Source organism: Phyllobates terribilis, unplaced genomic scaffold (genome assembly GCF_046119375.1).
Source record: "Phyllobates terribilis strain yellow unplaced genomic scaffold, ASM4611937v1 Scaffold_1__5_contigs__length_1240528914, whole genome shotgun sequence".
NCBI classification, from domain to species: domain Eukaryota; kingdom Metazoa; phylum Chordata; class Amphibia; order Anura; family Dendrobatidae; genus Phyllobates; species Phyllobates terribilis.
Window position 1 is genome coordinate 718,062,256 of NW_027362761.1, and position 21,677 is coordinate 718,083,932.

The 21,677-nt window shown below is 43.5% G+C and overlaps 1 protein-coding gene across 6 annotated transcripts in view; it reads right to left on the reverse strand.

Annotated features, from left to right (window-relative positions):
* Positions 1–21,677, reverse strand: part of LOC141274287 (rho guanine nucleotide exchange factor 18-like) — a 513,433-nt gene that overhangs the window by 197,585 nt on the left and 294,171 nt on the right. For all 6 annotated transcript variants that reach the window (XM_073686293.1, XM_073686291.1, XM_073686292.1 and 3 more), the window contains exons 4-5: positions 4,008–4,185; positions 2,791–2,905 (exon numbers count right to left, since the gene is read on the reverse strand). In XM_073686293.1, the coding sequence (XP_073542394.1) occupies positions 2,791–2,905; positions 4,008–4,185 (293 nt within the window). The remainder of the gene's footprint in view (positions 1–2,790; positions 2,906–4,007; positions 4,186–21,677) is intronic.

Consider the following 21,677-nt stretch of genomic DNA (forward strand, 5'->3'; position numbering starts at 1 on the left):
CAGGAGGGCTGACAGGGAGCTGTGGCTCCGGCTGGGCCCAGCTCCAGAGCAAGGCCTGCAGAGAGAGAGAGAGAGAGGAGTCAGAAGGACCCAGAGAGAAAGACAGAAGGAACCCCAAGAACCCAGAAACAGACCAGAAAGGGTGAAGGGTTGGCGGACACGGGTACCGGAACCCAAGCTGGCAGAGGCAGAAGTAACCCTTAGCCAGGAACCGGAGGTCGTGGTCAAGATTTGCCACGACCCTCACCAAATCCACCAGAAAGGCACACCAAGCATAGGGTCAGGGAACCCAGAGGAGGTTTGACCACCAAGAGACCCGAGGGAGCCGGCCAAAGGTGGATCCCTGGTGGGAACGGCCAGGAGGAAGAGAGAGACAGGGAAGCTCAGGACCATGCTCCGGACTGCCTGGGGGTTGGCCGAGTCCAGGACCTGGTGGACGCAGCACGGCTCGGGTGGTCACCCAAGGCCAGAGTGACTAAAGCAACATCAGTGAGTAAAAACCCTGAAACTGCATCTCCTGACTCTGCCTCTCCTTCCTGCATCATCACAACCCCCATCATCCACACCTGCTGCCCTGAGGCCATACCCCTCCCGTTGGGGGTTATACCATCACTGCTGCACATATACCACTGGCCTCAGCGGACTGCTCTGCAGCGGCGGCTTCAAAGCCGCACTCAACGGGTGGCGTAGTCGACACTTAACAACATCTACAAAGACTGCCACACACTTAGTTTGACACCCTGGGCACGGACCGGGTCACCGCCACAAGGACTACTACCCCCATACAGATCCGGCTCCGGGTATCCCCTGAACATGGCCCAGGGGGCGCGTCAACAACAGTCTTCTCTTTGTGCCAAAAAATAGTGTTTTAGACACTTCTTGCGCCTCAGTAGACAATCTTGAGAAATGGAAATGATATGTGTCCTAGAGGAGTTCAAAAATGCACCATAATTTTATTGCCAAAAAGAAAGCCAGCAAGAAGTGGTATAAGGAAAATAATAGTATCTAACATGTTTAGCAATTTTTTTTGCTTTACTTTAACCCCTTCATGACCGGAGCATTTTCCTTTTTTTGCGTTTTCGTTTTTTGCTCCCCTTCTTTCCAGAGGCAGAACTTTTTTATTTTTTGTTCAATATGGCCATGTGAGGGCTTATTTTTTGAAGGACGAGTTGTACTTTTGAACGACATCACTGGTTTTACCATATCGTGTGCTGGAAAACGGGAAGAAAATTCCAAGTGCGGTGAAATTGCAAAAAAAAATGCAATTCCACGGTCGTTTTTTTTCTTTTTTTTTTACCACGTTCACTGAATGCTAAAACTGACCTGCCACTATGATTCTCCAGGTTATTACGAGTTCGTAAACACCAAACATGTATAGGTTTTTTTTTATTTAAGTGGTGAAAAAAAATTCCAAAGTTTTCTAAAAAAAAAAAATGGTGCCATTTTCCAAGACCTGTAGCGTCTCCATTTTTCGGGATCTGGCGCCGGGTGAGGGCTTATTTTTTGCGCGCTGAGCTAACGTTTTTATTGATACCATTTTGAGGTAGATCCGATGTTTTGATCGCCAATTATTGCATTTTATTGCAATGTTGCGGCGACCAAAAAAACTTAATTCTGGCATTAGGAATTTTTTTCTCGTTACGCCGTTTACCAATCGGATAAAAAAATTTTTGATAATGATAGATCAGGCGATTCTGAACGCGGCGATACCAAATATGTGTATGTGGGGTTTATTTTTTATTATTTTATTTTGAATGGGGCAAAAGGGGGGTGATTTAAACTTTTAGATTTTTTTAATTTTTTTTAATATTTTTGAAAACATTTTTTTTACACTTTTTGCTTGCTTCTATAGTCTCCGTAGGAGACTAGAAGCAGCAACTGTCCGGTCGCCTCTGCTACATAGAGGTGATGAGCAGATCACCTGTATGTAGCAGAAATGCTCCTGTGCTATGAGCGCCGACCACTAGGTGGTGCTCATAGCGATCAGTACATGACAACCACAGGAGTCTGCTGCAGACCCCGGGTTGTCATGCTCACGCATCGGTGACCCGCGATCACGTGACGGGGTCACCGATGGGCGGGGTAAGTGACGCGCTTCCGCCGCGGCGCTGTTAAATGCCGCTGTGATATCATGACTAGATTTTGAACCAACTCTTTTTTAGAGCCCAACATAGCTGTCTGGCAGAAGTTAGCATCTGACTACAAAATAGTACTAACAAAGCAAAAAGGGCCATATCCGTGTTGGTGAAAGTCCCTGGTCAAAACCTTGGGCAGCTCTGGATCACCTCCTCCCGAAGACATGTCTGACCCATTCGGCAGTTACAGAACACCTGCAGCCAATCATAGGCTGCAGCGGTCCTGTGACGCTCTCCTCTTGTCACCTGAATGTTGCAGCCAATCACAGTATGCAATGCTTCAGTGACTTATAAATGGCAGACTTGCAGTTCACTTTCAAATGGTGCTATTTTGGTCGTTATTTATAGACAAAACTGGGTCTAAAACACCAATGAGGTGCTAATCTTTGTAACACTTTGTACATGTGTTTGATCCTTTTGACTTTGTCTTACAAATACTGCCCAAAATGTTAAAATAAGAAAGCGAGTGGCTGAACCAAGGATAAACTGTATGCAAACTGCAGCTAGTAATTTCCACAGAATGAATCCATAATAGCAGAGGCCACTGGTTAATTGACCTGTTTGGATTCTTTACAACTCACAAGCTTAGAAAGTCTTAGTTTGTAGTGAGATTTTGTGCTGCAAACATATTCCATTCTTCTTCTGCCTCACTCACCTTCAATGACAGGGCATGATGATTCCAGGCTGCGTGAGATTCTTGGGGTTGAGATCTTGTCAAGTGTGGACGGCATAGATTTGGAACGCAATCTCTTACTAGAGCTGTCTTCATCCTTCCAAAGTTAGAAATTGGACATTATAAGTGATGAGAGGAATTTACTTTCTGAGCTGTCATAAATATATAATGCAAAGCCTGAAAGTAGAGACCCTCACCAGGGTTATCTCAAGTCAGATGACCACATTAGTGAAGTCCTTAAAGGGAATCTGTTACTGAGTTTTTGCTGAACAATCCGAGAGTAGCAAAATGTAGGGGCAGAGACCCTGATTCAAACAATGTATCATTTACTGGGTTGCGTGCTGTAATTTTGCTAAAATCACTGTTTCCAGTTCCTTGAATGCTGAGCTCTGTATAACCCTGCCCACACCACTGATTGATAGATTTCTGTGTACACTGTGTATAGGCAGAGAGCCAACAATCAGTGGTGTGGGCCGGGTTATACAGAGTTCATGAATGTAGAGGACTACATAGCAGTGTTTTTACTAGTCCTTTAGTGATAATCTCCTGCTGATAAAACTTAGATTTTAACAAAACTATAGCAAGCAGCCCAGTAAGTGATACATTGCTGGAATAAGGGTCTCTATCTCTACATTGTCATGCTCTCAGATTTAGTGGCAAAAATCTGGTGACAGATTCCCTTAAACCCAGACTACTACTAATTTACGGAGAACAGAGCACTTGGTTAAATTTTTCTGTCAGTGTTAAAAATATTTAAAGGTTTATTCCCATTCTGTATAATTCTGGCATATCTATAGGATATGCAATTAATGTAAGTAATTTACGATAGATGCGGGGCCATTAATGGGACCTACGTATGTTGTGAGATCTGGGCCCTATCCTTCCCCACTGTTAGTGGAGAGATGGCTGTACATGGGTAACTCTCCCATTCCTTTGAATGGAAGTTCCAAGCAGCTCTCCTTTCACAGCGGTGGTGCTCAGATATGTGTGGATCCCCTTGGTGGGACCTGCAGCTGTCATACATTGATGCCATATATTGTGGCTATGACATTAATGTAGATTTGAAAATCTACTGAGGTTCAGAACTAAGCTGATACCTATCTTTAGGTTCCATTTACCACATAACATTTCACTAAAATTTTTATTACATTATGATTTCTTACATTACCAAACAAGGTTTTAAAATGTAATATTTGTACCTCGTTTTCTATATTAGCACTCGTAATATCCAGTTTCCCAATGTCAGCTTCTATTCGCAGGTTAGCTTTTGTCGCCCATGATCGAGATAATGGCATAATCTCCTTAGTTGTGACACTGGTGGTTGCTTCCAGATCCCTTTCTAGATCACTTTCCATTTCTGAAGCATCAAGACTATATCTTTAAAAACAAATGAACACCATTAAAACTGCTATCTCAGATTAATAAGTCACGAACTTATTATAGTTACCGGAAATTTTAATCAATTCCGTAAATACAGTCTGAAAATACAAATTGCGCAAATACAGTCATGAAAACGTCTTCCCTCGGTGGGTCTAAAGACACTGTTGTACTGTGTGATTTTGGTGTTTTTTTTTCTATAGGCTTCTATAGAGGCCAGAGAATCATCGTAATCCAGGGGGTAGATTTACAAACTCCGGTTTTGTCAATTGCTGGAAAAAAAGGCAATAGTTCCTTACACTTTATATCACTGCTCTTGAATGATGAGAAGCAGACCTTCTCCATCCTGAGCTAGAAATTAAAAGAAAAGATTGAGATCACAAAAAATTTATGTTGGAACCTAACGTCGGGACAAGGGAAACCAAACTGCAAGTCAACTAGAGCGTTTTCAGTAAGGAAAGAAAGCATAAGCAGTACGTGCGGGACTTTCAAGACTTCAAAGATAATAAAGCCTATCCAGTCCTCCAATAAGGCCTCTAACATGGACCTGGAAATGGATTTATCCTCAACGGATACTGATTTCAGATAGAGCAAATTCAAACACCAACAGGGAAGGAACAGGAGCCATGGGAGGGGTCGCGAAACGAGAAAGATAAACAACAGACCCCACAGGAGGGGTTATTTTTTAGAGCCAGTGTATCCTTTCAGGAACTGCCTAAACCCTGTGAGTACCTACAACCCAGTTTGAATACACAGGTCATTAATTTGTCATCTAAGACACAAAGCTGTCAAGATAGTCACAACTCATAGACAGCCATGAGGCTGGGTAGTCAAGAGGTCCGGGGTCAGATACCAAGAAGGCTCATCATAAATAAAAGGGAACCACATATGTAATTATTCTCCAGGTGGTATGTGCTCCCGGAACACAGTAGGTAGGATGCGAAGATAAATTAAATAACCAAATTTTATTAGCATACAACGCGTTTCGAATCTATATGAGCCTTCTTCAGGTATTACATATAAGCTAAGCTCAGCTTATATGTAATACCTGAAGAAGGCTCATATAGAGTGAAATTTCATCTTTTATTCAATATTTAAATAATAATCAATTTAATCTGAGATTTACACATACAATTAATAATAAAAGTATTATCTTCTTGGACCTTGAACTAACTGGAGAATATACCGTAATTCATTAATTCATAGTACTACATATAGAAAACCAGTTTCAGGGAATACCATCCTTCATGCTAAAAGTTTCCATCCCCCACATACAATAAAAGCTTTCCCTGTTGGGGAATTAACAAGGGCTAAAAGGAACTGCAGTAATGACATCTCTTATAATAAAGAATTAAAAACTATTAAATCTACAGAATAGACTACAGAATAGAAATGATCCCACTTGGACATTAGATCATGCAACAAATATTGTGGACACAAAAAGTAGACTTAACTTGCTAAATAAAAAACAAAAAAAACACTAATAAAGAATCTAAATGTATAACCCAAGCAAAAACAATGAAGAGAAACATTAGAATCCATAGATTACAAATGAAAAATTCCTGTGAATCCTAAATAGGGATAGGCAACCTCCAAAAACCTGAAATAGGGATAGGCAACCTCCAAAAACCAGAAATAGGGATAGGCAACCTCCAAAAACCAGAAATAGGGATACGAATAATATAGATATACTTTATTGAGCAAAATATTAAATAATTACAAAACACAAAGTCATAGGGGGATGACAGATGGAGAAAATACAGCTAAAAGAAAACAGGATATAATGATGACAAATTCCTGTGAAGAGACTTGCATCCCTTATATCTGGCCCATAGTGTAGTAACTCACAGTATATTTAATGGCCTAATAAAGGTCATGAATGTACGTTAAGATGATATCTGATGAAATAAACACAGCTCCAATCCTGAATAGGGAGAATGATAGATTGGAGAGGTATAAATGTGCACACATCTAAGTCAAGATACTGCACATAAGAACCAGTCCCAACTATAACCGGATATCACAATCCTCAAATTAGACCTGAAAATGTGCTCAGTGCAGATACTAAGGTATGGACCACTTATAAGGGGTTGCCTGCAACAGTCCAATTGTTCCAATGGACAGAGCACTGAACCCAATCTATCTGATAGTCAGTTAACGCTCCCTCTGCGAGCCAATAATGTACTGCCATCAGAAGAAAACTAAACTCGTATAAGAGAGCATTTATACGATATAGAACATCCCTCTACTCACAATATATCAAATGTATCCAAATATTTTATTAATATTCATAACAGATCAATAAAGGATTTTTCAGTGTTTGGTATCGAAGATATTCCAAAACTCGCATGGTAGAGATAGGGAGAAAATGCTCTGAAATAGAGAGGCATACTGGATATTTGTTCTGAATACCAGAGTCTCCTTGAGTCTCAATTTGAGAAAAGAAATGATGTTATATTACTAATCTACCCATGTCATATTACTAAATTATCTATGGTATATTCTCCTTTACTTTTTATTATTAGTGTTGTTTTTAAATGTCTGCGGTCAAATGTTAGATGTTAAATGTCGTTTTCTGTATACCTGTTTTATCACTTAGGTAAATCCCTCCATGCACACCTCTCATGTAATTATGATAATGACTAAGGTATATCAGGAACCCTCCTTTGATTCCCAGTATACACCTATACCAAGTCTAAGAACATGTGTTGTTCTAAACACGTCTGGTAAACCGGCACTGTACCCCAGGTTCCCCTTCCTTCCCTTTTCCCATGGATTGAGGACAATATGTATGTCTGAATTTATAAGAAGAATCTCTTGATTTTAAAAATTTGATGAAATAAATTTCAGAATTTTATTCATTGTGATGTCTAGTGAGCTGAATCCACGTCGTTCACTTCATTGTACCTGATCGTGTGCAGAGCGCTGATTGCGACTTTGCGAGCTCCTGGATCAATCAACCTGCTGGAGGGTGAGCTGGTTATTTTCCTTTTACCTATACTCAACACACTGACAGCTCAGCACACCCCAGTGTGACATGCAGACGTAGTGCTGTTGCTTTAAAAGCATTCCGCAACTGTTAGCAGTAACGCAAGCACATGAGACAGGAAGTGTTGTGCCCCAGAAGCATCAAGCAACTAGAGGGGTTAACACAGTCACAGGAGAAGGGGAGTGTTTTAGCAGAGCCCCAGGGGGATTGTGGTGAAGTTGTTTACTGTCTGGATGGAGCCGAAGAGAAAGGTGGTGTGTGTGTTCTGCATCTGACAGAAGCGCCCCTGCAAGTGAAAAGGATTCAGGTCAGGTAGAGTTCCTGAACCTGGAGTGCAGAGTATTGTCAAGCAGAAAGATAAGGACTGTAAGAAATGGTGTCACAGGGATCATCTCCCTCTGCAAACCCCCCCCCCCCTCCATCTCACTGTGCTGTAAATAATGCTGTGTTCATTAATGTGCCTTTGCATTAGAACTGTGCTGTCCTGTACTACTTGGAAGACTGTGAACTGCTGTGCTGCTAAGGAAACTGTACTGTTTGTCACTGGAGCCTGTTGCTCATAAGACTTAACTTGCACTGGCTGTGCGGCTTGTTATTAAATGCTACTGTTCTACCGTTTATGAGGACTCTTGTCAAGTGTGTCTGGTCAGCAAGTGAAACAACCTACGTGTCTGTTCCTGAGGGTCAATACCCCTGTGTGCCTGAGAGAAGCTGCAGCACATGGTCTATGGTCGCCCTGAGTAACAGTTCCACCAGGATTCCAAAGAATTAATGTAACCTGTCTCGCCCCTATCTGAACCTAGCGGCGTGCATGTAACACCAGCCTCTGATTGAATAGAAGAGCTGTCCATCACCATACTGACAGCTCAGCACACCCCTGTCGTAGATTGGGCGGCTGAACTGCTTCCAGACACATCAATTGGCAGAATCGTGACATAAGCAAGGCTGAGATGTTGTCATGCCTCTGGATTCGAACCCCAGGATTCTGTGTTCTGTAGTCGGCAACTCTTTCTGCTGAGCCACAACAGATTCACCTTTTCTTTGGGTGCTTTAGTTCAGTTATCTTTGTTTCTGTCGGTTTTGAGTAACAGGTGTTTTCAATTTACTCTCTCTGACCAATCACCTTTCGAGTGCAGCTTTAAATACCTTCCCTTACTGGTGTTTCCTGCTGGTGATTTAGTTAGATTAATTCACTTAGCTGTACTTTGTGTTGGTTGTAGTTGTTTTTTGTATGATTCCTTTATTCCTTAGGGATCTGCTATTCTAGCGATCCTAGGATCTACTAAGGACATTCAGGGTAAGCCACCGTCGAGAGGGGGTACAATTGCGTTATCTTAGGGTGCCAACCTCTGCAGTCAGGCAGGGACAGACCTGTGTCAGATAATGGCTTTTACCTAGTCTGAACAGGGACCTGTCAGGTTCAGGTATTTGTCTTCCTGGTTTGTACGTTACCTGTGTGAATGTGCTTTGGCAGTCATAACAGATGTCAGTACTTGAGAAAGGTCTTTCCTTTGTCCCGATGTCAGACCTTGATGTATTTGAATGCATAAAAGACTTAAACCTGTCGTGCGCAAACTGAAATTGCATAAACATTTCATTAAGCAAGACAAGCGAGTTTGCAACAAATTAGGTATTCCAGTAGATATGCTCCCAGATGTGGCTTCACTGAACAGTCTGGAAGCACCTTGTCCCAACTTGACAGGGAAAGGCCCCTTGACAAATCTCAAGAACATGAGCAGCAAGGTGCTTCCTGTTCAAAGTGATCTGTCATCTATTGATGTTTATGTCAATTTGGTGACCAAGGAACTAAAAAGCATTGACATCAAGGGCACCTACTCCAAATTTAATTGTAACAAGAAATAAATCTGGGATATAAGGAATCTGGAGAAGGATCACCACATTGTCATTAAACCCTTGGACAAAAGAGGCAAGTATTGATCTTTTTAGTTCGATCTCTACCACCGATTATGTGACGACCTCCTAAAGGATAGGGATGGATATGCTGTCTTACCACAAAATCCAACTAATGTCTTTCTAAGTGAACTTAAAACCATACTATATGAAGAGCTTGTCAAAAGGGTTATAGATGAGAACGAATATGATTTTCTTCTACCCAAGAACATAGTGCTGGCCACTTTCTAAACTTTACCCAAAGTGCACAAGGGGTTAGATAGATTGAAGGGCAGACCTATAGATTCAGGAGTGGACAGTCTATGTCAAAACATGGGTCAGTATCTGGATGAAGTATTGAGACCTTTTGTACTATACCTGCGCTCATATATACAGGATACAAAAGACCTGTTACTAAAGTAGGAGGGTGTGACAGTAAATTTAGAAACCATCTTGGCAAGCATTGATGTGGGGGCCCTTTATTCTTCAATTAATAATGATAAAGGAACAAAGGCAGTGAGGCCTCCTCTAACACTGTGTGCGTTGTTTGGGGTCAGTCCTGCCTTAAGCTGAACCAGCCACCTTGACTTTCTTTGGGGTCCTTCTCCACAACTGACAATGAGGACCTCTCCTTGTGGCTACCAATTCTCTTCCTGAGCCCCTGGTCCTATACTTGGTCAAGTTTGGCGACTCGTTCCCCTTCTTCTTCAGGGGGAATAGATCCTCCTGATCTGTCTGGGTTTTCTATGCTATTCCTGAATTAATACCAATCTTGGACTCCGGTGTCCGGGTGAGCTAAAGGGATAATAGTTTTATCTCTTTCTTTCTCCTTCTAGCCTCCGTCCCTTTCTCTAGGGCGCTTTACAACACAGACCTGTTTCCTAGTTCAGGGCTTCACTGGTCCCCGGCCAACAGCTCTCTGTGTCTCTCTCCTCCTTCATCCCTCACAAGACTAACTGCCACTTTGCTGTCTCCCTGGAAACTGACTCCTCCCCTCAGACCTGGGGTGGAAGGTGTTGTGTGTGCCCAAGTGTACATCTCTCCCTGCACCTATGGATCCTGTGGTAATCCCCCGCAGGGGTGCCACAGTATAAAGCCAACTGTGTGTGTGATGTGGAATATATTGGTAAGACTCGTAGAGAACTGTGACATAGGATAGGTGATCACCTCGGAGTTATTGAGCACAGAAGGGATACCCCACTAGCTAGATATGTAAATGAGACAAACTGTGGAGATAGATCTGTACTCAAATTCATGGGCATTGACAAGATTGAGAAAGCTCTGAGAGGGAGGGGGGGTGATGGAATTGGATGATTTTTCAGATAGAAACCCGTTGGATTTTTCGCCTCGATACGGTATCACCTCGAGTGCTGAATGAGCAGATGGGTTTTAGCTGTTTCCTTCGACTGCTCACGTCCCCACTCTCATACCAACATTATTAATTATTAGGTTCTACCCCCAGTCCTCTACCCACTCCCTCATCCCTTCTTCCTTACTATAACTTTATGAAGACGGGAATATTCTGGACCTGTTTTTTTCCAGTCTCTGCTTGCTGGATGACTTTACCAACTCCCCTCTCCCGCTCTCGGACCACAACCTTCTTTCCTTCTCTGTTAAGAATTGTCTCCTCACCCGGGACACCCCCACTTACCACACTTATAGGAATACACGTACCATTAATACCCAGCAGCTTATGGGCAATCTCCACACAGCTTTAGCCCCCATCTCCTCCTTCTCCTGTCCAGACTTAGCATTGTCACACTACAATAATACACTGAAGAGTGCCCTAGATGAAGCAGCTCCTTCTACTCACAGAAAGACCCGACACAGACAACGGCAGCCCTGGCACACGATGCAAATACGTTTTCTTCAACGTTGCTCAAGGTGTGCTGAGCGTCAGTGGAGAAAATCTCTTTTAGCAGAGGACTTCATCCACTATAAATTCATGCTCAAAACCTATAACTCTGCCCTTCATCTGGCCAAACAATCCTACTTCACCACCCTCATCACTTCAATGTCCAACAATCCAAAACGACTTTTCGAAACCTTAAACTCCCTCCTGAAACCTAAAGCACAGGCCCCCACCACCAACCTCAGCGGGGAGGATCTGGCCACTTATTTCTTGGAAAAAATCAACCACATCCATCAGGACATCTCAGCCCAATCTCCTCAGTGCCTGGATCCCCTTCCCTGCCACACTTCAAGCTCACTAGCCAACTTTGAGCCTGTCACCAAAGAAGAAGTTACCCAGCTCCTCGCGTCTTCTCGGCCTACAACCTGCAACAGTGACTACCATTCCTTCACATCTCCTGCAGTCCCTCTCACCGGTGGTCACCACTCACCTGACTAAAATATTTAACCTCTCTCTTTCTTCAGGTATCTTTCCCTCCTCATTTAAACACGCCATCATAACCCCTTTACTTAAAAAGCCATCCCTGGACCAGAACTGCACTGCTAACTACAGACCTGTCTCTAATCTTCCTTTCATCTCTAAACTCCTGGAACGCTTGGTCCACTCCCGTCTAATCCGCTATCTCTCAGATAACTCTCTCTTCGACCCTCTACAATCTGGTTTCCGCTCCTTACACTCCACTGAAACTGCCCTCACTAAAGTCTCTAATGATCTACTAACAGCCAAATCCAAAGGTCACTGCTCCCTGCTGATTCTCCTGGATCTCTCTGCAGCATTTGACACTGTGGATCACCAGCTCCTCCTCACTATGCTCCGCTCTATAGGCCTCAAGGAAACCGTTCTCTCCTGGTTCTCCTCCTACCTCTCTGACCCCTCCTTCACTGTATCTTTTGCCGGCTCCTCTTCCCCTCCTCATCCCCTTACTATCGGAGTTCCGCAGGGCTCAGTCCTAGGCCCCCTCCTCTTCTCTCTATACACTGCCCCTATTGGACAAACAATCAGCAGATTTGGGTTCCAGTATCATCTCTATGCTGACGACACCCAATTATACACTTCTTCCCCTGACATCACCCCTACCCTAATACAAAATACCAAGGATTGTTTGTCTGCTGTGTCTAGCATCATGTCCTCCCTCTATCTTAAACTGAATCTCTCCAAAACTGAACTTCTTGTGTTTCCCCCCTCTACTAACCTAACTCTACCTAACATCGAAATTACCTTGGAGGGGTCAACCATAACTCCCAAGCAGCACGCCCGCTGCCTTGGGGTCATATTCGACACTAACCTTTCCTTTACTCCCTATATCCGATCACTCACTCGCTCTTGTCACCTGCATCTTAAAAACATCTCCAGAATCCGATCTTTTCTCACTTTGGAAACTGCTAAAACTCTTACTGTCGCTCTTATTCACTCTCGTCTGGACTACTGCAACTCTCTTCTGATCGGTCTCCCTCTTACCAAAATTTCCCCTCTCCAATCTGTCCTGAATGCGGCAGCCAGGGTCGTATTTCTGTCCAGCCGCTTCACCAATGCCTCCACCTTGTGCCAGTCATTACACTGGTTACCCATTCGCTACAGGGTCCAATATAAACTCATTGCTCTCACCCACAAAGCTCTCCACAGTTCTGCACCACCTTATACCTCCTCTCTCATCTCAGTCTATCGCCCTACACATGCCCTCCATTCCACAAATGACCTAAGACTAATATCCCCCATAATCCGAACCTCGCACCTCCGTCTCCAAGACTTCTCTCGTGCTGCGCCAGTTCTCTGGAATGCTCTACCCCAGACGATCCGATTGATGCCTAGCCCCGATGTCTTCAAGCGCGCTTTAAAAACCAATCTCTTTAAACAAGCCTACCACCTCAAATACCCAGTAAACTAACTTTCCCCTGTTCCCTCCTAAATACTATTCAGAATCTGCCCCCTACTGTTCATCTGTTTCTACACCCTCCATGCACACGATAACTGCACTCGGTAATTGAGTATTGCACTTGAACATACAGGCTGATGACCGGATCATACAGCTTTATATGATAATCCTGACTTATTATAATTGCCTGACCTGAAATAACAAGCACTTTCCACCTATTGTGTCCCCCCATTTCCGTGTAGAATGTAAGCTTGCGAGCAGGGACCTCACTCCTGATGTAACTGTTAAACTGTCTCACCTTGTATTTAATTTATTGTTTGTACATGTCCCCGCTTAATTGTAAAGTGCTGCGGAATATGTTGGCGCTATATAAATAAAAATTATTATTATTATTATTATTATTGGGTATTAGGTCTTCTCTTCCACATAGTGTGCCCCATTTTTCATCTGGGGATCCAGTCACAGTATTATTTGTCCCCTTTATTTTTAATCGACCTATACAAACCTGATGTATTCTTATTGACCATATTTATGGTTATACATCCCGATTTCCTATGATGGCTACTTAAATACAATTGGCCATCAAGAGTCATGCCTATATAGGGTATGGAAATGGGAACTATCTGGATAAGTGCGTTCTTTCTTTGTTATCATATACACCTTGACTATAGGTGGTTTTACAGATGACTTAAAGATGACGTTATGTAGCATTCTTTTATTTATTTTTTATCTCTTTTTTTTCTTTTGATGGGTGTTGGTGTCTGTTTTTCTTCCTTGAATCTATGGTTGATATTTGTGCATAGTGCATCTTAGGTGCTTTACCCATGGGGAGACATCATTCTATTTTTAATATTTGAATATCCCAGAGAAGTCCATAATGGTGATCTAACCAATGTTGTAGAGAGAGATAGTGACGTGTCATCTGTTGTGATAAACACACCACCTGTTACCCTATTGGTCGATAATATTTCTTATTTTTGGCCAAGAAGAGAAAATGAAAGATTACAACGTTATCTGTTGTGGGGACGCGTCACCGCGAATCACATAATCAGAAGAGGTCTTTGAACCATAGACTGCAGACAGCTGTTTGGTAAGAACATTAACGCCTACTTTTCAATGTGCTGTGATTGGTGTATGGATTACTTCAACACCTTAAAAATACCTAAGCCATTGTGGCCATTATGTGCCACTGTTGAGATACAGTGCCTACAAGTAGTATTCAACCCCCTGCAGATTTAGCTGGTTGACACATGCGGAATTAACTTGGCATTGTGACATTTGTACTGTAGATCAGCCTGGAAGTGGGAAATGCACTGCAGCAACTTTTGTTTTTGTTTTATTTATTTATTTTTTTTAAAAACGTTAAAAGTTAATTCAGAGTGTCATTTATTATTCAACCCCTCAAACCACAAGAATTCTGTCTGGTCCCCCTAAAGTATTAAGAAGTAGTTCAGGCACCAAGAATAATGAGCTTCACATGTGTGGATTAAAGATCTCTTTTGCCAGCCTTTTCTGACTATTTAAGACCCACCCCAAACTTGTGAACAGCACTCAGACATGGTCAACATGGGAAAGACAAAGAAGCATTCCAAGGCCATCAGAGACAAGATCGTGGAGGGTCACAAGGCTGGCAAGGGGTACAAAACCCTTTCCAAGGAGTTGGGCCTACCTGTCTCCACTGTTGGGAGCATCATCCGTAAGTAGAAGGCTTATGGAACTACTGTTAGCCTTCCACGGCCTGGACAGCCTTTGAAAGTGTCCTCCCGTGCCGAGGCCAGGCTTGTCCGAAGAGTCAAGGCTAACCCAAGGACAACAAGGAAGGAGCTCCGGGAAGATCTCATGGCAGTGGGGACATTGGTTTCAGTCAATACCATAAGTAACGTACTCCACCGCAATGGTCTCCATTCCAGATGAGCCTGTATGGTACCTTTACTTTCAAAGCGTCATGTCAAGGCTCGTCTACAGTTTGCTCATGATCACTTGGAGGACTCTGAGACAGACTGGTTCAAGGCTCTATGGTCTGATGAGACCAAGATCGAGATCTTTGGTGCCAACCACACACGTGACGTTTGGAGACTGGATGGCACTGCATACGACCCCAAGAATACCATCCCTACAGTCAAGCATGGTGGTGGCAGCATCATGCTGTGGGGCTGTTTCTCAGCCAAGGGGCCTGGCCATCTGGTCGGCATCCATGGGAAGATGGATAGCACGGCCTACCTGGAGATTTTGGCCAAGAACCTCCGCTCCTCCATCAAGGATCTTAAGATGGGTCGTAATTTCATCTTCCAACAAGACAACGACCCAAAGCACACAGCCAAGAAAACCAAGGCCTGGTTCAAGAGGGAAAAAGTCAAGGTGTTGGAGTGGCCTAGTCAGTCTCCTGACCTTAACCCAATTGAAAACTTGTGGAAGGAGCTCAAGAATAAAGTCCACATGAGACACCCAAAGAACCTAGATAACTTGGAGAAGATCTGCATGGAGGAGTGGGCCAAGATAACTCCACAGACCTGTGCCGGCCTGATCAGGTCTTATAAAAGACGATTATTAGCTGTAATTGCAAACAAGGGTTATTCCACAAAATATTAAACATTGGGGTTGTATAATAATTGACCCACACTTTTATGTTTAAAATTTAATAAAATTCAACTGAGCAACATAACTTTTTGGTTTGTAAGATTTATGCTTCTGTTCATAAAACCTACTCTCGTTTGCAGTTTGAAGGCTCTAACTTATTTGCATCTTATCAAACCAGCTAAATCTGCAGGGGGTTGAATACTACTTGTAGGCACTGTATGTACAATCCTGGTCAGGGATGTTGGCACCTTAGCCCTCTATCCTGGACACTTCGACACGTGTTAAGTTCCTCTCTGATGAACCCTGGTGGGAGAAACGGGTTGGAGCACATATGGACAGTCTGGGTCTTCCGGTTACTAGGGATAGCTGTGGACTGCACTTGTCAGGGCGGGAGTTTTCGGACTGACCAGGTTGACAATAGCCGATAGGGCTATTCAATGACTGAGGAACAGGAGTCAACATTACATGAATCTATATGACTGCTCTGAACCGCCTGAATGGGGGATACTGTTCTATTTTCTTATTCCATTGTGGTTATGCTAATTGATTTATATTATTGATGTGGATTATATTTAGATGCCTTTCCTCTCTGTTGTTTGGGGTGGGTCTTTTGCTACGTGGACCACCTCAATTAGGACTGACCACTGTCAGTCCAGTATTCTAAATAACAGATCCCAACACTCTACTCACCTTTGGGTTAGCTTTGCACCTATTCATGTGCTTTATATTCTTGTTGTCAAGGGTTGTTTTACTTTTGTAAGCTTGCAGCTGCTTATATTCGATTAGTGATGAGCGAATATGTTCAAAATCCGATCTCCAAACTTAAGTTCGACACGAATGTGTCACATTCGGATTCGTGATCGGAAAGGCGAGCAAAATTTGTTAAATTCGGGAAAATCTGTAACATTCGGCGAATTTATGTGGTTACGTGATTGTGGAGCAACTACAGCGTTTTTTACAGTTTTGCTATCATAGTGCTTGTGTATAATGAGCGGGGGGACGTGGTAGATGAGTGGGGGGGCTGGTGATAGTTTAGAGCAGGTCAGATCAGCGGCGCGCTGTCTTTTTTTTCCTGTAGGCGGCATCTTTAAGTCAGCTAGCCAATCAGAGTGCAGGAAGCATCCACAGTGTCCCAGACACAAGGGCTTCTGCAATTGTCTGCTGAAATCACATGTCCTCTCCATATAAAAACCAGCCATGTTCCCTCAGCGCCATTTTATGGATGTCACTCGTGATAGACGCTGCTCCTGCACCCAGCTCCTGTGTAATGAGAGATATTAGCTAGATAGATGGGCGCTTCTGTGGAAGTCAGATAGTGTACTGTGTGCTGTGTACCTGTTCAATCCACCTTGCAGCACTTATTTTTGTTTTTGTGCAATTACTGAGATTCTGACAGAAAGAGCAGGGCCTATGGCACAGAATAGTGTTGTGCATCGGTTGTACTGTCTGTGCTCAATGCACGAATATACCTTCAATCTATTTTTGCACTTGCTAATGTGATAAAGCAAGCAAGCCCTTGTAGGCCACTTTTTGATTTTGTGGGATTGAAATTCAGCTATCTGCAGAGCTTGTCAGTGCAGAGCACAAAAAACTTTTATTTTCATTTGCTAATGTGATAGTGCAAGCTGTGTTACCCAGTTTGTCATTTTTTTGGTGGGTGAACTTCAGATGTATGCACAGTAAAACAAATATTTTTTTTCTGTTGGCAGGCAGAGTCCACAAAAGTTTTTTTTTGTGTGGCAAACGTGATACAGTCTGCTATATGTTAGCTACTACGTTAGTGGTGGTGAACTTCATGTATTTTCAGAGTAAAAAAATTGATTTTTTGTCTTGCTAGGCACAGTCCACCAAAGAATTTTTTTGCGTGGCAAACGTCATACACTCTGCTATACGTCAGCTACTACGTTAGTGAGGTGAACTTCAGCTGTTTTCAGAGTAAAAAAATATATTTTTTCTGTTGCTAGCCACAGTCCACCAAAGATTTTTTTTGTGTCACAAACGTGATACACTTTGCTAAAAGCCACATACTATTTTAGTGGCGGTGAAATACAGCTGTATGCAGAGTAAAAAAATATATTTTTTACTGTGACTAACGTGATACAGCAGGCTAGATCTGAGTTTGAAATATCTTGGAGCATATATTCTATGTTATACAGGCCTCATCCACAGTCAAAAAAATACTTTCTTCAATTCCTAACGTTATACAGCCGGGGATATCTCAATTTAAATTAGTTTGGAGAATATCTCATATGTTATACAGGCCTCATCCACAATAAAAAATACTTTCTACTGTTACTAACCTTATACACTAGGGGACATCTCAGGGTGCCAAGAGAGGGTGGTTCACTGTGATCGAGGGGGGTTGGCGATACCAGAAAAACTGTTAGTGAAGGCGAGGAACAAATGCAAATGGAAGAGGAAGAGGTAATGGGTGAGTAACAGTCAGAACATGAAGAGGATAATCATCCCCTCTCTGTTCATGTTTGGCGGGAGGGGACGGAGGAAACAAGCATCAGAATTACCCAGCCACCAACACAGCATGGGCTTGAACCTCAGGAAAGAGGCCGAGATATGAGTTTGTTCTTGCTGCACTATCTGCAACGTGATCCCCGTATAGTTATGATTCAAAATATTGCTGACTACTGGGTAAATTAAAAGAGTAAATTTTGCCAGATGCTTCCTGCCCTGGAAAGGGACCCGCAAATGCTGGAGTATCAAAACACGCTTTTACACAACCTTAAGGCTGAGTTCACACGATGCGTTTTTCATGCGTTTCCGCGGCGTTTTTGCAGTTGCATAAACGCCGCGGAAACGCATTAAAAACGCATGGTAGAAGGGCAGCAATGTTCCCCAATTGAAATCCGCATGTGCTGTGCCCATGATGCGGATTTTTCCGCAGCGTAAACGCTGCGGTCAAAAATCCGCAGCATGTCAATTAATTTTGCGGAAACGCTGCTCTTTTGCCGCCATTGACTTGCATTAGACCGCATGGAATCCGCATCACTGTATATGTTGATGCGCTTTTCATGCGGTCTAATGTGCGGATGGTACCCGGGTGTGGAGGAGAGGACTCTCATCCAGACCCAGGTACCATTAAAAAAAAAAAGAATAAAATAAAAAATACATATATTCTCACCTTCTGACGGCCCGCGCAGCGCTCCTGCTTGGTTCCCGGCACTTCGGGGTTGAATGAAGAAGGACCTTCGCTGACGTCAGAGTCATGTGACGGGTCACGTGACGCTGACGTCGGAAGGTCCTAAAGTCTTCACTGCCGGCAGCCGGGACCGAGCGAAGCAGGACACTGGGGGCCATCAGAGGGTAAAGTATATATTTATTTTTTGACATTCACACACTATATAAATCCATGCCAGTTGCATGGATTTATATAGTGTAAAGTTGACAAGCACTTTCCAAGTGATGCTAAAATCGCTTGGGAAGCGCTTGTCAACCCGCATGCGGAAATGAAAGTGAAGACCGCTTCATTTCCGCATGTCCCTGGCAGGAAACCGCATGTACAATCCGCATGCGTTTTTTCCTGCCAGAGAGATGCAGAAACGCTCAGGAAAAAATCCTGAGCATTTCTGCATCGTGTGCACATACCCTAACACAGGTTTTCCCCAAGCCAGCAGTGAGGCACACAGAGTTCATCGCAGCTCTGCACTTCAAACCTCCGGCACGTCAATTTGTCAACGCCAAAATAGTTAGCAGCAGCAGTAGTGTAAGTGGCTGAAGCAATTTCTGTGAGTCCTTTCACACATTTTTTAGACCAGCTCGTGCACCTGCACAACAGAGTACAAGTCTGACACGTGGTGAACGACTTGAGAAGATGGTGCACTCCTGATTGAGTCTCCATCTGCTAGGTTGGCTGTAGTGGAAGAGGTTTTGGTTCCTAATTCTACAATTTCTACTGTAGTGAAATTAATGCCACTTTGCTGGTGTCTGCCACTAATTTTTGGAAATGTGGAAAATCCTGATTGGGTCTCCATCTATTGGGTTTGGCTCTAGCGCAAGAGGTTTCTGTCTCCATTAAACTACTTCTACTCTGGTGAAATTGATGCCACTTTGTGGGTGTTAGGCCCTAATTTAGGGAAATGTGAACACTCCTGGTTAGGTCTCCATTTCCTGGGTTTGTCGTAGTGGAAGAGGTTTTGGACCCATCCATTTGTATAGTTATACTGTAGTGAAATCAATTATTTGGTGCAGATATTGTTCTCCACAAAGGGGTACACAGACATCATTAACTCAAAAATTGGTTTTCAATAAACAACCATCAGCCGCCCCATCAAACGCATATGCTGCTTCTTCCTCCTCCCCTGTTACCATGGCAAGTATTGTCACGCAGGTCTCCGACCGCAGAACCTACGGTTGTATACTTGCTCCAGTCAGGCTGAGTGAGAACCCGTCAGCTGTGATAGAAGCTGACATGCCTGCTGTGTTTGTTTCACTGAGCACACCACATGTTTCTCAATCCACCGTAACATCTCTGCCTGCACCTCACTTACGGTCTAGCAGTTTGTCCATTTCACCGTACTCCGCCCTCTCTCAGCACTGCAGCCAGCCCTCGGTCCCGCAGTTGTGGTCGCGTAAAAGATTGTTTACTCCTACACATGACAAAGCTAAGAGGTTGAACTCCACCATCTCCAATCTGTAGGCCATGGAAATGGTGGTCTTAGGCCCTAATTTATTAAAATGTGAATACTCCTGATTGAGTCTCCATCTACTGGGTTGGCTGTAGGAGAAGAGGTGTCGTTCTTAATTCTGCAATTTCTACTGTAGTGAAATTAATGCCACTTTGCTGGTGTCTACCACAAATTTTTGTAAATGTGGAGAATCCTGACTGGGTCTACATCTATTGGGTTTGGCTGTAGTGCAAGAGGTTTCTGTCTTGATTAAACTACTTCTACTCTGGTGAAATTGATGCCACTTTGCTGGTGTCTGCCACTAATTTTTGGAAATGTGGGGAATTCTGATTGGGTCTCCATCTACTGGGTTGGCTGTAGGGGAACAGGTGTCGTTCCTAATTCTACAATTTCTACTGTAGTGAAATTGATGCCACTTTGCTGGTGTCTGCCACTAATTTTTGGAAATGTGGAGAATCCTGATTGGGTCTCCATCTATTGGGTTTGGCTGTAGTGAAAGAGTTGTCGGTCACCATTATACTAGTGAAATAAATTCTTCGGTGCAGATATTTTTGTCACAGGGGTACACAAGATATAATCAAAATGGGTTTTCTTAGTACCGAGGTTTATAAAGCAGGCTATATTTCATCTTTTTAATTTTCGGTGCTGATATTGTTCTCCATACAGGGTTACACATTAGTAATGAGAGAGCACTAAATGTGCTCAACTTAGTGGTTCAGCGGTTTCTCAAAACCTACCAAGATCTGCCAGAGCTGCTTGTGAAAGTACAACGCGTGTGTGCTCATTTCAGAAAGTCAGCTATAGTTTCCGCCACCCTGGCAGTGCTTCAGCAGCGTTTGCAGCTTCCAGCTCACTGACTGTTGTGTCACCACATGTTGTAAATCAACATTGCAGATGTTGGGAAGGATTTGTGAGCAGCAGAGGGCAGTTGTTGAGTACCAGCTTCAACACGCCCATCAGCATTCAGGTCAGCCTAAGCACATAAGAGCTGATGAGTGGGCATGGATGTCTGACATCTGTGCCGTCTTCCAAAACTTTGAGGACTCCACCAAGATGGTGAGCGGCGATGACGCCATAATTAGCATCACCATCCCGCTTCTCTGTCTACTGAAATGCTCGGTGCTCACAGTTAAAGAGGAGGCATTGCAGGCAAAGCAAGGAACTATGCAGCCCAGCCTCATCTCATCTCAATGCGGATTGGGTGATAATGAGGAGGAGGAGGATGAGGAGGAGAACATGGACAGTCATCCTCTTGGGTAGGACAGGGAAGCCTTGGCTGTCTTGGAAGTCTTGATACCCCTCTTTCAGTCTGTGGGAAAACTGTATGAGTTTCGCTTAATGACCTTCAGTGGCCTAAACCGTGGCTTTGCTTATGCACGTTATTTCTCAAAGCGCGTTGCATATCAGGCCATTGTCCAACTCTGTAGTGATTAAATTCAAGGCGTAAAGAAAGATCTTTGTCTGTGACTAAGCACCACCAAGAAGCATAAGCTGATGTTGGACGCGCTGCCATTGCTTATGCAACAAGCTGCCTTAGAGGACTTCCTGGGAGAAATGACACCCGGAGTAGATACGGTTTCCCTCTATGCCTGTCCTCTCACCGAGCTAAAG